Source organism: Ptychodera flava, chromosome 18, assembly GCF_041260155.1.
Source record: "Ptychodera flava strain L36383 chromosome 18, AS_Pfla_20210202, whole genome shotgun sequence".
NCBI lineage: Eukaryota > Metazoa > Hemichordata > Enteropneusta > Ptychoderidae > Ptychodera > Ptychodera flava.
In genome coordinates, this window is record NC_091945.1 from 25073757 (window position 1) to 25089348 (window position 15592).

General features: G+C 38.4%; 2 protein-coding genes across 2 annotated transcripts; one reads left to right on the plus strand and one right to left on the minus strand.

Moving 5' to 3' along the window:
- The first annotated feature begins 74 nt into the window (after positions 1-74).
- LOC139117231 (E3 ubiquitin-protein ligase RNF113A-like) lies at positions 75-8814 on the plus strand. The gene is made up of 9 exons (XM_070680176.1): positions 75-197; positions 2080-2153; positions 2572-2670; positions 3565-3672; positions 4253-4362; positions 5224-5420; positions 6472-6565; positions 7132-7238; positions 8522-8814. Exons 1-9 carry the CDS (start codon positions 101-103, stop codon positions 8587-8589), a joined length of 954 nt encoding a protein of 317 aa, XP_070536277.1. The 5' UTR covers positions 75-100; the 3' UTR covers positions 8590-8814.
- Positions 8815-13514: 4700 nt separating this feature from the next.
- On the minus strand, positions 13515-14756 carry LOC139117686 (heparan sulfate glucosamine 3-O-sulfotransferase 1-like). The gene has a single exon (XM_070680930.1). It carries the CDS (start codon positions 14754-14756, stop codon positions 13515-13517), a length of 1242 nt encoding a protein of 413 aa, XP_070537031.1.
- Positions 14757-15592: the final 836 nt, after the last annotated feature.

Here is a 15592-nt window from a genome sequence, read left to right on the forward strand (position 1 = left end):
AGCGCTTTTAAGCATGAAGCAGCAAGTCGGGTGGTGAAGTGTGTGGTGCGGACAACGCCCTCTATGACAGCTTGTGAAATTTCTTTTCCTCAAACGCAAGATGGCGGCGCCCAAAGGAGAAGTTTGCACGTTCAGCTTCAAAAAGTCAAAACGAAAACAGTTCACAAGGAAGCGCAAAACAAGCGATAGTGAAGATGGTACGTATTTATTTGATGGAGGTTAAGGCTTTGACACTTAAAATCTCGCAATCGTTAATACAGTGTTGTTTAAGTTTGTGTTCAATGTGTTACAAATACGATTGGTGTAATTGTAAACAAAGATGGGATTCGTTATTTCAACGTCGACTGTTGCTGCAGTTCAGCAGCCTACAACTTTCACCAGCGAGAAAATGACATCGTGCAATCCGCGCACGGCACCTGAGTTGTAGCATTGAGTAGTTTGCGTATGTTATGGTTTCATGCAACAATAAATGTTCGCGGTAGCCAAAATGTCAGGACACATTCATGGTTCCAAGTTGCAGGTAAAAACAACGTTATTACGTCGTGACATCGTTGTTTTAGGACGAGTTGACGGTAGTATACTTTGGGCGAAGAGGTTTTAGTACGAGATGGTACTTGGGGCGAAGTGGCGTAGGACGAGGTAGTACTTGGGACGAGGTGGTTTTGGTGCGAAACGGTTTTGGGACGAAGTTGTGTTGGGCGAACTGGTTTTGGTGCGAAGTGTCTGGACCCCAGGGACTCGATCAGCATGATCAGCTAGCTCTGCATGGCAGGGCTGTGTGTTTAATACCGGTGGTGGGAGGCCGTATAACGCCGGTAACACACAGCCCTGCATTGCTGCGGATCCGTAGCCCTACCACTCCCTTTGCTGGTTGTGTTGGGGGAGTGGGGCCCCCAACACAACCAGCAAAGGGAGTTGTAGGGCTACGGATACGCAGTAACACATATCCCTGCCATGTAGAGCTACATGAACAGCAAGCTTTCATGGCCTACCATTCTTATGATCATAATTAAAGTCGAGCGCATGCTCATCTTTGAAAATGTGTACATACAAGGATGCAGAGCGAGGAAATCGATCGACGTGTTTGAACAAATTCCAAACCCCATTAAAACGACAAGGTTAGTGTAGTGTAGTGTTTAGTCTTCAGTAGTGATAAATCGGTACGACCAAATGCAGTAAATATGTAGCATTTCACATCAGCATGCCTGGTCCAGTGGGATGCGCTTATTTTAACCTCCACAGGGCCATTATTGGCATTGTAGCGCTACTGGTGAGCGAAGTCGCAAAACCAAACATCACCGACCGCCTCACCGTAGCGGTACAATTTTGCAGCTAACAGGTGCCTGGAGTTGGCAGTGTAATATACACAGTATATACCAGTACACTGGCAACTCCAGCCACCTGTTGGAGGGACTATGGAGGGATCAATGGCATTGATACGTCAGTATGTGATAAAATGGAGCACACGGTATCCACTGCCATTGAATTCATCATAGTCACTTCGTCCCACTCCACTACTTCTTAGTGCTGTCTCTCCCCAACAAAGCATTTGCCAGTGCATAGTTTACTGCGAAACCATCTCATCCTGAACTCTGTAATCATAAGGTGGTAAAAAAAAAGCACAACTGTTTCATACAATTTGCATATTGCATTCCTTTCCTTTTACAAAAATAAACTTTTCCAATCAGCAAAAGTGATAAGCACAATGCAGTGCTATGTCAGTTTTGATATTTTGGCAAGCTAAGGGTGGCGAAGAACTGATAACTATTGCTATGCATGTATGCGACATATGTGTACACCATGGCACCACAAGCCTGACAGGTGGTTTCCAAATGAAGCCTCAGCATGTTGTGATTGTTGTCAAGAGACAGTCTTCCCAGAAAAGTACTTTTAATAACATTAGTATAGTATGTCACGGCATGTGAGTTTATGCTAGACAGCTGTCCCCATCATTCGTGGCTCAGAAATCATTTTGGAAAGTAGTTTTGGATCATTTTAAAAGCCCAGACATTTATCAGGAAATATGTTTTATGTCTTTAAAGAAGGCTGTTAGATGTTAAAATTGTATTTCTTGCACAGGTAGTGGTGAAGATGAGAGTGCTGTTGTAAGAAGAGAACCACAAAGAGAGGAAACAAACCCTCTAAAACAAAAGGTACGTTTTGTGTTCACCTTGTTGTGCATCGCTGATCATCAAAATAAGCCCCAATTTTTATTTTATGGTGAAAAAATGTGTGTATGAAGTCAACCATAACACAAATACAAAAGATGTACCCCAAAAAAACAATTGTATCAAAATGTCCATTGTCCGAAATATTTATAGCTTTTCCTGCTTTGTTTTCTGTCTCGTACGAATGTTTCTGTTACAAAATAAACTCTCTTCTGTTATCAAAGTAGTGTAACTGACATTTGTGTGCTGGAAACTTGCACTCTATGATTAAGTGCAGACTCAAAAGACACTCACAAGGCCAAGGCCCTGGCCCTGTGCTAGAAATGTACTCTCAAAGAGAGAGAGAGGCAAACGTACAGAATGGAGAACCACTAAGTGGCTAACCTACATTATTTCACTGCAGACAAAAAGACTGAAAGATAAGGAGAAGGTCAACTACAGTGACGACAGTGAAGAAGATGTGGGCAAGATAGTGGTGTCATATAAATCTTCCAGATCAGCTGTAAGTATCACAATACATACAGGTGAAAGAGCAGACCATAAGGTATACATTTGGTTTGCAAAGCAAAGGGATTTCCATTTCCACTATCGAAAGGCATCGCTGCCATTTAAAATTGAGTTAATGCCTTCACTTTAAAAAGTAGTGTAAACATGTATAATGTTGCTCTAAGAACTGTCATACTAGAACATTAGACTCTTACTGTGCCAAATCAGCATTGTCACTTTTTGTTGTCTGCATCACTTTTCATAGCTCAGTACGGGTGTCACACAGTCACTTGTGGTTAGGTACATGGTGAATGCCTTTGTCACTAGAAAAAATAGATGTTAGGAAACAAACTAATCGCAATACACATGTCTCGCCAATTTCAGAGACTAAGTTTCCCTCAAAAAAAGGCATGATTTATTCAATAAACCAGCATCTTTGGCCTGCACTCCATGTCTTAATTCATGCCTGCTATCCTCTTTGCACCAAAATGGATCTTCTATGCACTTTTGAGGTGCTACATGTATTTCGAAGGGGATGTAACAGTGTACGTCAGATGTGGCCTGAAAGCTGTTGTTTAAACCTATTCACCCAAAGTCTCTATAAACAGGTCCACACTCACAACTGATAACGATGGGTTTGGGTCAAACCAGCATGTTGAAAGGGTTAATGGTGCAGCCATTGTATTGAAAACAACGAGAACGTGCCAAGTTCAGTGTTGAAAGGTTTTCGAAACATAAAATCTGTTTACACACAATCACCATTGATAAAGGTAGTTCGGTACCAAACCATGGGGATGATACATTTAAAATGCAGTTCATTTATCCCTGAGCACTCAGCTGCTACAGTGTGAAAGTAATTTACTCTTTGCATATAACTTTTCAATTTCACTGTCATTATTTTCATCCACAGAAACCAGAAGGCCCAGATGACGCTGGTGCTACAGCTACGATAGAAATTGACACAAAGAAAGACAGAGATGCAAGAGCCATATTTGAAAGAAGCAAACAGTTACAGGATGTAAGAAACGTCACTCATTCTGTGATTTGATTTATTCCATAACCCGATCCCCAAATGTCCACGTACCTGATACATGTATGTGTGTCCAAGTTGACCATTTAAACCAATTCAGCTGTTTCTGACGTTTGTGGCTCATGTCAAATAAATTATGTCAAACAACACATTTTAGTGCAGGATAGAATTCACACAGACATTTGAAATTTTAAGACAAGGAAGGTGGATCACAGACATTGTCTTTGTCATATCAATGTATGAGACAGTCGAGAGCAGAGAAGAATATACCATTGGCAGTAGCCTTCACTGGTTTCCTGCCTTCAACAAAAAAAGTTTCTATGATACGGTTGAAATGATGAGTATGAAATTGTTTACAGTAGTATAACTTTGAACTTGAAGTTCTGATGTCTTCCCAAAGAACAAATTCTGTTCTATAGTCTGGTCTCTCTGTTCTCCCTGAGTCTACATTCACACCTCATTGTGAATTCTTTAACCACTGCATGGCTGTATAGCTTTACTTTATTGGCATAATCATGTTTGTCCAGACACAGACAACTTCCACACTTCTTTTTTTAACATTTTGCAGGAGCTGAAAGGTAAAGAGGATGATAAGATTTACAGAGGAATCAACAATTACGCATCATACATTGAGAAGAAAGACACTGCACAGGGCAATGCCGGCAGCGGACATGTCAGGTGAGGCTTAAGAAAACAATGGTACCAGCACTCCTCGGGTGTGTTTCATTTTAGCTCCAAACGATGGAGAATGTCAATTTGGTCTCGTCCAAGTCAAAGAAGATAGAGGAAGTGATAGTGAAAATGTTGAAAATCAACCATGCCAAGCATGGCTGCTAGGTTTTGCACACCAATATGCATAGAATCTGCTTATTGAGAGGTTCATTAGTATGCAAATTATGCAAATAGTTCATACTGAAATATGGCTATTAAATTACTAGGGTCTCCTCATACCACTGTCCTCTGGGCCCCTTCTAGGTAAATCCATCCACAATAGATACCATTGTAATGACAAATTTTTAAAACCCTATCACAGGTCCAACAGAGTCGACAGCAGTTTCACTCATGAATATGACAGGTAGACAAATTCTTGGGTATGTTCAGAATCTGAATAAAATATATATCTAATGAGGAGTTGAATTTCTAATCTAGAGAAGTAGCAAAACTATGGGAGGGTATATTTGATTTAAAGTAGGAAGTTATGGTATTGTAGTTGTGGAAGTATTACCACCAACTCTTTCAAAGTACCAATTTCTGTGATGCCATTGACTCAGTATTTAACCCTTTCACCCCCAGTTCCCTGTGTACAGGTCCAACTTTACCATAGAAAACAATGGATTTGGGACAAACCATGGTGGTGAAAGGGTTAAGAAATATCTTGGTTTTCTATACATTTTGACTGTTTTATCAAAGCTTCCCTTGAATTCATTTGGGCAATGACTGACACAACATATTGTCTGAGACAAGGGTGCCGTTTACTGCTACGTACTGATTCCTTGATCTCAGACTTGATGAGAAAATCTCTCCCTCCATCTTGTACAGGAAAGGACCAATCAGGGCACCAGAGAATCTCCGGGTCACGACGCGATGGGACTATGCACCTGACATCTGTAAAGACTACAAAGAGACAGGATTCTGTGGGTTCGGAGACAGCTGTAAATTCCTACACGACAGATCGGATTACAAACACGGATGGCAGCTGGAGAGAGAAGTTGACGAGGGCAGATATGAGGAAGAAGGCAAGTATGGAAAATTCTCGGAATATGTGATGTAAAAAGATTAACAAATAAAGTGTCTAACTTTATAAGGCTAGTGACTGAATCTATCACAACAATTGATTTGTTCAGAGGCTCTCAAGTATCCGGAATATTTCATGATTTTTTAACCCTTTCACCACCATGTTCTCTATAGAATCCTATGGTTCTCTGTAGAAAAATTAGACCTCTTTACAGGGAAAGGGGTTGAAAGGGTTTAGCTTTACATGTACATTTACAGTAGTGGGCTGTACACTCCCTATTCCCTGTACACAGGTTCACAATCGCCATTCATAACGGTAGGTTTAGGTCAAACCACTTTGGTAAAAACGCTAATTCATGTCGTGTGCCAGGCTAGTTTCGTTAATATTAAGGTAGTATACGTGTCGAAAGTGAAAGACTTAAACTTTTGCTCATACTTTCCTCCAAGAATATACCAGCCATTCTCTTTCATAACCAAAAATAAAAATCAGGGGTCACTGTGCAAATTTTGTTACTGGATAAACAAATTACCCAAGATTTACTGATATTTGAAATCAAAATGGCCGCCATTCCTGTGTTAACTCTATGGAGAAAAAAAGTTTTTTCGATTTTTGAAAAACTAAGCCTGTGAAACATTTTCTTTCACCAAGAGCTTAAAAATGAACCCCCAAAAGTGGTAGATTAGAAAAGAATTGAAAAAATTTGAGAGTCCAAATATCTGTCCCCGAGATGCATTCTACCTTAATAGGAATAGGAGCTGTAACTTATGAGTGCTACTATCTACCCCAGTATTCACTGGAATTTTCAAGAAGGAAGATTTTACAGAAGAGAAAAAAGAGAAAGAAAAATGAAAGAAAGAAAACAGAAAAAACAGACTTCTTCAAATTTTTAACATTTAAAGAGAGATTAAACGTGGATTATTTTGCTCCCATGGCTTAATAATCACAAAATATTTTGTATATGTGGAAGATTGATGTGAGAGTATTGCCTTGAAAATGACAACAAGGATCAGTAACTTCACGTGTAATGTTTGTGTATTTCTTTGTGATTTCAGACACATCAAAATATGAAATTGACAGTGATGAAGACGACTTGCCATTTAAGTGTTTTCTCTGCAGAGATTCTTTCAAAAATCCAATCATAACAAAGTAAGTATCTATGAATTCATAGTATTTCAAAGATTTAGAGTCATTCTATTCTTGGACTTTCTGTGGTGTTACAATGTTCTAGTTTAATGTAACCTCCTCACCAAACATTGTAAAAGAGTTGTTAATGCTATTGATGTGGTTTGACATGCATTTTGGAAGTAGTTTCAAAAGACCAGGAAAATAAAAGTTTATGACGTCCAGAATTTATTCCTGTTAATGTATTTTGTATCGTATGTTTTAATTGTCTGGAGCAGAATCTGTATATATGTCCACTTATACCGGTGACAAAAATCTACTGCTTACCAAATAATTTTGATATTAATATTGATTAAATCATTTTTGATATTTAATATTAGTACATTACCCTACCAGTATATTGTGCAAGGTACGTTATGTACCCTGCGGGTTTCCATTTTATATTGACTTTAAATGGTAATAATAATGATAAATATAATATAGAAGTATTTTCATTTATTCAAGAGGACACAGTTTTGACTAAATTGTATTTGGTTGTTTCACAAGTTTTGTGAAATCATACTGGATGGTATACATGTCTGCTGTTTCAGATGCAGACACTATTTCTGTGAGAAGTGTGCCTTGGATCACTACAGAAAATCTAAAAGATGTTACGTCTGTGGGACACAAACCATGGGTGTTTTCAACCCAGCAAAAGGTAAATACAAAATACTATGTGCATCAAGGTCTTTGTCTTTTCCTAGACTATCCTTTCATTTATGTTTATCATTTATCCTGTGTTTAAACTACCGTGGCCATTATTTAAATACAACACTGGAAATTGGCCATTGGAATTTGCTGACAGGGACAAGTGTTAGGGTTTAGTGTTGACTTATTTGACTTTTTAATTATCTAAGTTGTTCAGAATAGTCTTTTCCAAAAAGTAATTGTGGTGATAAAGATATTATGATCATTCACAGGGCTCGAAATTAACTTTTTTGCCTGGTAGTCCCATTAGGCTACCATTTTCTGAAGTTGGTAGCCCATGACAATGGCTGGTAGTCCATGCATATTTACACTTTAAGGATATTTTCCCTGTAACAGAGCAAGAAAAGACCTATTTTCAAGATTCTGCCCATGAAGTGAATTTTCTCTTCATTTCGTTTGAATACTTGCACACCTTTATTACCCAAAGGAAACCAGTGATACAGTATGAATTGGACAGCAGTGAGACTGAAAAGTTTGGTGACTCATTGACAGCCCGTTTCATACTCAGAGTAGTATGCAAATTTTGATAGTCACCATGACAATGACTTTCTCACAGCTTAGCCGGTGAGACATACACTGTAGCACAACAGGGCTAAAATAGAGCATAAGCTTTCTGTGCAGGCGAGGAGACAAATTCCCTGTAACTGTGATTGATATATTATGATCAAAATGTAGTGAAAATGCATTTTCATTGGCCATCATTTCCTGTGCCTGTCAACCAAGTACATCAGTTCAAATATTGAAACTTTGTTGCAAAATGCAGTATGCATTTACAAAGTCATAGTGTGGCCTTTCTCTGTCCAGCTAGCTAGCTGGGTTTGACTACATTCAGCTCGTCCCGAAGTGACGGACATTGCATGCAAAGTTCTAACTCTAACTGAATTTCATGTCCCAGGCTTTGGTATTTCGTGTGGGCTACCATTTCATGCATTTTGGTAGCCCCAGGGAAAAGTTGGTAGTCAGTGGACGAGGACTACCGCTAATTTCGAGCCCTGATTCAATGCAACGGTAATTTCTAGCCAAAGTTGCAATGAAATGTTTACTGGCATCATTGTATTAATACAGTTTAGGAGAACTTTCATTGCAAAAAGACTCTCTGTAACCATTGGATTAGCGAGGTTTGGTGAGATAATGATACTGAGAGAATTTTACCCAGAGATCAATCCAGATTTATTATTCATTGCACCAAATATTATATAATAAGCTCATTTTTTATTTTTTTGTACATTTCAGAATTGATTGCCAAACTCAACAAAATGAAGCCAGAAGATGACAATGCTGATACCTCGGATGATGGCTGACCTGTCATGTAGCACTCAATATTGCCATTACTTTTACCTTTCGGAAAGGTTTCATCCACAGTTGTTGAAAAAGAGGATTTATCAAACTCTAACAATGAATGAGGCCTTCATGAGAACTGGAATGATTCTGTTCATGAAATCATCATTATCTCCTGTGTTATCCCTAGCCTCTGCCATTTGTTTGTAAATTTACAAATTTGAATAAAAAACATTAGTAAGCACAAATTGTGTCATGCTGAACCCGCCCCTGCCCATTTTCAACAAGTCATTGACAATGACATAGTCCCCACCTGTAATTGGGAATTTGTCAGTGGAAGTAACTAAATTGAAGTTGATATGATGCGCATGAAAAACAAATGAGGGTACCAAAGACCTGTCTGTGACTGATGCACATATTAGATTGAATTGTAAACAAGTAGGCACTGGTATGAATGGCATTGGGTTATGTCCCTTTAACAAGTTTAACGGAATTAGGTTTGTCATGTCCTGGCTCTTGAAATCTCAAAATTCAACTAATCAGCAAGAAACTGGTCCAGGCATGTCTGAGTTATGGCTCTCAACTTAGAAAATCTGAGGGCCAGATATGAACCTCAAATGCCTCTGATAGGCTTACCATCATTAGGGCCCAAGCCTATCGCTCCTGGGCCCTATTTGTTTCGTTTAGGTTTTTCTTTCTTCTTCTTCCATCCATTGTTTGCCAGCCTAGCTCTGGAAAACTGCTGCATCTACACTTCCCAAAATTTTTTCCAAAACCTAAGAATAGTTTCTCCTAATGACGTAGGGGACTGGTTGATATGAAATTTAGTGTTTAGCAAACTAGACTGAAAGATTCAGTCGTGTGTGGGTGCTCCGGCGCACTGCGACCTACGACCCTATAAAGGTCGTAGGTTGCAGTGCGCCGGAGCGCCTGCACACGACTGAATCTCTCAGTCTATTAGCAAGCATGTCCTCTATTCTTTGAATTTGCAAATAAAATTGCTATTGATCACATTACCTTGGCCGCCATAATGGTTTTGGAAAAAAAAACAATTAAATCTACAAAAATCTTAAAAACCAGAACCAACGGACCATTTGAATTTAAATTTCACTAATATCATCATTAGTGTCAGTACTTTCAAGGTTGCAAAATAAATTTGGACCGATGACGTGGTTTTGCAGCCATATTGCAATTTGCAAAACCCTATGATAACCATGAGACAATGTTCAAATATTTCTCCCAAATCTATGCACTATTTGAACTGAAGTTATATCATCATTAGTTTTCAAGTGAAACACATTTGGATCAGTCATGTGGTGTGGTGGCAATATTGTGTTTTGGCAAAAGCCTAATATTGCCAGGGAACAACAAAGCACCATTTGAAGTGAAATTTTATTCATATCATCAGCACTGTAAGTACTTTCATATTTGAAAAAAGTGTTAGGATTGGTCAAGTGGATTGGCAGCCATATTGGATTTTGCAAAAAATCTATAATAACCAGGAATGATGTTCGAAAATCTTCTTCAAAACCAATGCACTATTTGAATTGAAATTTAACTCATATCACCATTAGTGTGTTTACTTTTGTATATATCAAACACTGTGCGTAAGTGCTTGCAGCATTAATTAGCTATTGATACTGCTTAATGCCTTTCTTGACTGTTAAATCTTTGTATGATACACATCTGCAGCAAGTTTCATCAGACATAGGGCTGTCATTCAGAATATAGATCTCTAATTACAAACATTGTTTCCCTGCTTAGAGGCCCGACTTTACTACTGACAACAATGGGGTTGGTCCATACCATGGTGGTGAAAATGTAAAACCAATCTGGGCTACCACCATTATAACAAAAAGTCATTAAATAAGTCAATTAGTAATTAATAGACAAGATGTTGCTAAACATTTTTGCATCCTATTATAACACTGACAGATTATCACCTGTTCATAAAATTTGATGCAATGCTTCTGGCCATTCGCTCTAAAAAAACAAAGTTCACTATGTATGCAAATTATTAATTAATTTAATCAATGCCGCTAAACGTCATTTAATTCTAATACGGCACTGTGAAATCAACATCTGTACAAAGTTTTATCAAATTTGATACAGTATTTCTGGACATACCACTCTAATAAGGAATGGTCATTAAATATGCAAAGTAAAAATTAATTAACATGACACTGATAAATGTCTTTATTCACTGTTAAAGAGCTTAACATCTGTACCAAGTTTCACTTTACAATATTGATTGTTAACAAACATTTTAACTTCATCAATAGCCAACATACCCTCGATACAGTGTTTACATCGGTCTGAGGGGTCTTTGGCAACGTTTGAGCAGAGTTCCGGTGATTAATGTATTTATGATAATGAACTTGCTAAAGCAGAGAGACAAAAACAACTGATAAATCCTTGTTTACTTTTTTACGCAGATTATGCTTTCTATGAAGCGAACACTCAAATTTTGATGTGCATTTTCAAAAGATCCATTGCATCACAGTACATCATGGGTCATGGAATGCCTGTTCTTCCTCACTGATGGATATCCTCACCTTAGTTTAGTCAACCGGCCCTGAATGATATTCAATCAATCAATCTTTGTTACACAACATAACACCAAGTATATTGTGAAACAAATCATGACTCTCTGCTTGGTCATTAATATTATCTGTGCTTGCAGAACTTTGAGATGCTAGAAAATCTGTCATATATATATATATATATATATATATATATATATATATATATATATATATATATATATATATATAATACTACATATCCGGAAAGCTCCATGTCCTTGAAAGTATGCATGTCATATAAGTAGTGCCTGTGTAGCTGCCTTTGAGAGAGTTAGATTTTTAAAACGCTGCAGGCGATGGTCATTTTATGGTCTGGATAAACTGTGGTTATCTGACTATGCTTAGTATTGTTCCACGGAGCATCAAAGAAATCTATTGCTGTTTGTCACCTAATAGTCGCTGTGGCGGGCAGAAATAGCACGGATCGATAGATCATGGAGGTAGTAGAGACCTCGATCGATAGATTGAGCAGAAAATCGATCGATCAAGCATACTACCCAGCGCCCCGGGCGCCTGCGGTCGATTTCAAGTATCTTGCATGGCGAATATCGCGGCGTCTGACAGACCACATATGTACACGGAGACTGTGGTCGGACGTTATTTGGAGTCGATGATTTGTCAGGACAGGGTAGTCACAAAAATCACAAATTGGCGAGTAGGTAACAGGTGAGTTATAATCGGGTAACTTGGTTTCGGGCGAGTTGGATTTGGGTCAGTTAGTTCGGGCATACCTCCATGGTTCGGGCGAGTAAACGTTAGAATCGTGCTAGTTAACTGGTACCCACACCATGTTGTCAAAATTTGGAGCTATTTCCCCCGTATTCATTGTTATAAAAGTTATATCGTGAACATTGCCATGATAAATTTATCATGGTCAACTTGAAGATATTTTTTGGTGATAAAAGTGCCCCTTTCTGCTTGTTATCACCTGTTCAGGCATACATGTTCGCATTTAGTTTTATGTGTTTTTTGGTCAATTATGTTGTTTTTTGCCATAACTCCATAAAATTTGACGCCCCCAAACCATTGATTGTAAAATTTGACCCCCTATAATACTGTTTTGTAAAAGTCAACGCCCTAATTTTCACCAACCCCTCCACGTAAAAAAAAACGAATGCTCCCTTTAGACAACTTGTTCTTGTGAGAATGATGGGCTACCTACGTTTACGCATGTGCATAAAAGCCCTAGCAGGTCAGCACACTTTTTGCCACAGTGCGGTACGTACACGGCCTGCGAAAGTTCGGCGATCACCAATTAATGCTCATATATCGGGCGCGCCAATGCAACCTTGCACGCATCCGCACAGTAAATCATCCGTAGGCACCACCAATCCAAAATTAAAAGCTATTTTCGACATGTTCTCACTAAGAGAAGAAATAGTTTTGCCTAAAAGGAGGGAAAATAAAAAATATACAAATATGAATATTTCTCTGGTAAAAGACAATGAGAGATTTGAGAACATTTGTTTCTGTCTGTCCTGCCAGCCTGTCTGTCACAAGTATGTATGGGTCAGCGTAGAAAACGTACCTGAAGAAATATTTCAAGGAATATGGTCAGATTCGACTGAAATTTGGTCAACTATTTTGTTTTGTAAAATTCTATCAGAGAGAACATGAAAATATTTTGCAGACATGCTCATGTGATTGAAAACTGCCATGTTCCCGCAAATTCACACATTTTAAAATAAATAAATAAAATTTCAACTTGTTGATGCAAATTTTTGTCCGTTTTTCTGCATATTCTGAAAGGGTAATAAGTTCTCAACATAAGAGACACCATCTAAACATAATTTAAAATGTCTGTGAAATGTAAAATATTGCTCTCTTTTCTGAATGTTTATTTTCGAAGAAAAAAAATTGTTAAAGGATGATAATTTTGAAATAGTAGTTGTTACATAAGCTTTTCTGCTAGTTTATATGTACTGAAAATTAAGTTTGAAAAAATCGTCTTTGGTTGAAATAACTCGGTATTATCTATATGTTATTTTGGACGGGAAAACAGAAGCAGATAATAATGTGACTCCGCCGTCGAAATGTAAAGTTTTGCAAAAATTTCGTTTATACATACTGAGAAATATATTTTATTGCCAACTTTCAAGTCATGTCAATAAGAACTTACTAAAATTTGATCCTTAGCTACTCTGAAATGTTAAAAGTCACCCATGCCTGATAACTCTCTCTCTCTCTCTCTCTCTCTCTCTCTCTCTCTCAATATTTCTCGGACAGCATTTGAAGTAAAATGAGTGGTTGCAAAATCTTCAGACGTAAGTTATGGAGTTATATATAAATGGCAAATATTGCATCGTTAAATATTAGTCGTACGTGTATGAAGAGGGTACATGGCTATTGGCTACGCCGCCTTCCTATACCTTGGACCAAAGGAATGTCCTATTTAAGAGAAATTCTAATTCTTGATCGTAAGGTTTAAAGAATTTGCGCAGTTTTAATAGCACTGTTTCGTTGATCTTTGGATGGTGGCGCCCTTTGCCTTCCGGTAGGCATTCTCTCATTGGTAGCCGTAAACAAAAGAATCCCTTCTCAGTATCGAAGTAAAAGTGATCTTTTGTAAAATGTGGTGAAAGGTTAAGAAAGTTCTCTATTTTCTTCAGTTCCATATACGGCTCTTTTTTTAATTCTTCTCCATCAATAACAAGAATTTGTCGAAGCGAGAAATACTCAAGCCATCGGCGAATATGTTTGATGTACAAACCGACGTCAATAAGGGGCGTGTGGACATTGATGGTACCATCCGGTTTGATTACGTTGTCTTCAAAAGTCGCCTTTAACCTGTACATGGGCGACACAATAGCTATACGTTTCATGTCAGATGATTTTAGTACTTCTGAAACCTGGACAAAATCTGATATCGCTCGATTTACAGGGTCACACATAACCATAATAATCTTGACATCAGGTGAAATATCTTCAAATATCCGCCTCGGTACGTCAGCTGACACAAAATAGAATGGAGTTTTCTCTGTCGATATCTGGTCCTGTGTTGTGTATGGCATCTTTTGAATATACCATTCGATATTTTTGTCATAATTTCGGTCGAAATAGTGAGCTTCAACATCAACACCGAACATCACCTGTGGATGACTGTTCATAAAAAATCTCAGGGCACCAGTACCACATTTCTTAACGCCAACGGTCAGGACGCCAGGTAGCCGCTTTTTGCAGCCCATTTTCTCGAGTTCGCTCAATGAACGTGGCACAAGGAGTGTCCTATTTTCCCCATTTTGTGTAGTGTACTCTCTTGCGAGATAACACGTTTTGTTGGTGTTTGCACCAACGATGATATCTGAATCGTTATCTTGAACTGTTAAAGTAGACACATTCCAACTGTACACCTGCTGGTCGTCCCTGCTGGGTGACTTAGTCACGACTTCTTCACCGTGTATTCCATATGAAGGGTACGAGTTGACACGAACACTATCCTTGAGTATCGCTGCGTTTTCATCATGTACACGTTTAGAGGGAGTCACGAGTTGTGAGCCGAAGATGTACGCACACACACAACACAAAATGAAGGCACTGAAAAGTACTGCCGACGATGTCCTGCAAGACTTGACAAAGGAATGCACGACTCTCGACGATATGGACATGGCGACTTCAGCGGTTTGCCAAATAGGACAAATGGAGAGTCAATGAGGTGAACTTTAACATGGTATGACACTGCTCTTTTCATTCACCCAAGTTACGGAATTTCTATTGGTCATGGCTGGGTCAAGGATCAAGATATGGCCTTGCCAAGAATCCAGTGTTCGACGAAAGCTGAAACCGTGATGTGGTAGCCGTTATTATGGAACATAGGAAAACTTAAAAAAAACTTTGGTGGTGATTTGCGTACATAAAATACATAAACTCGCTCCCTAGAGAACCACTGACTCTTTTGAGCGAGGTGGCCAAAACTAAAATGCAGTTACCATCGGAACGAATTTCACTCTTGCAGTTTTCGAATTCAGTAAAATATTTTGGAGAAATGTGCATTGTGAAATGCTATATGCCTTCTCTGATGACAAAAAAGTGTACAATTTTGGAGTGCGGAAAAATTACTTAAATTATGCCTTTTTGACAATTCCAACTTTCCTATAAAGAGCAAATGGTCAACCCCTTAGGGCAATTAAGAAGCTGTCCATTATTATGAGGGAGGTGGGCCATAGGAATTGTTAGAGCAAGATTGTTTACAAACATGTCCTATGGAAGCTTAAGGTGTTGAGACTTTGCATTTTTTTAAATAAAATAAGCACATGTAAAATATCACCTTCCTCAAGGCAAACTTTGCAAATTCTCAATGCCTTGCTCACAGTATTTAGAAACTTAAGATAGTATGCGCCTCGAAAGTGAGACTTAAACTTTTGCTCAAACTTTCCTCAATGATAATCTTTCAAAATTTCTTTCATTTTGGATCAAGGTGCAAATTTTGGTGCTAGAGAAACAA

Bases quoted from the DNA above. Each gene is read 5' to 3' on its own strand.
- LOC139117231 (XM_070680176.1), top strand. From the start codon at position 101: ATGGCGGCGCCCAAAGGAGAAGTTTGCACGTTCAGCTTCAAAAAGTCA. The intron at 2,671-3,564 runs GTAAGTATCACA...TTTCATCCACAG, and splicing joins ATAAATCTTCCAGATCAGCT to AAACCAGAAGGCCCAGATGA. The intron at 4,363-5,223 runs GTGAGGCTTAAG...CATCTTGTACAG, and splicing joins GCCGGCAGCGGACATGTCAG to GAAAGGACCAATCAGGGCAC.
- LOC139117686 (XM_070680930.1), bottom strand. From the start codon at position 14,756: ATGTCCATATCGTCGAGAGTCGTGCATTCCTTTGTCAAGTCTTGCAGG.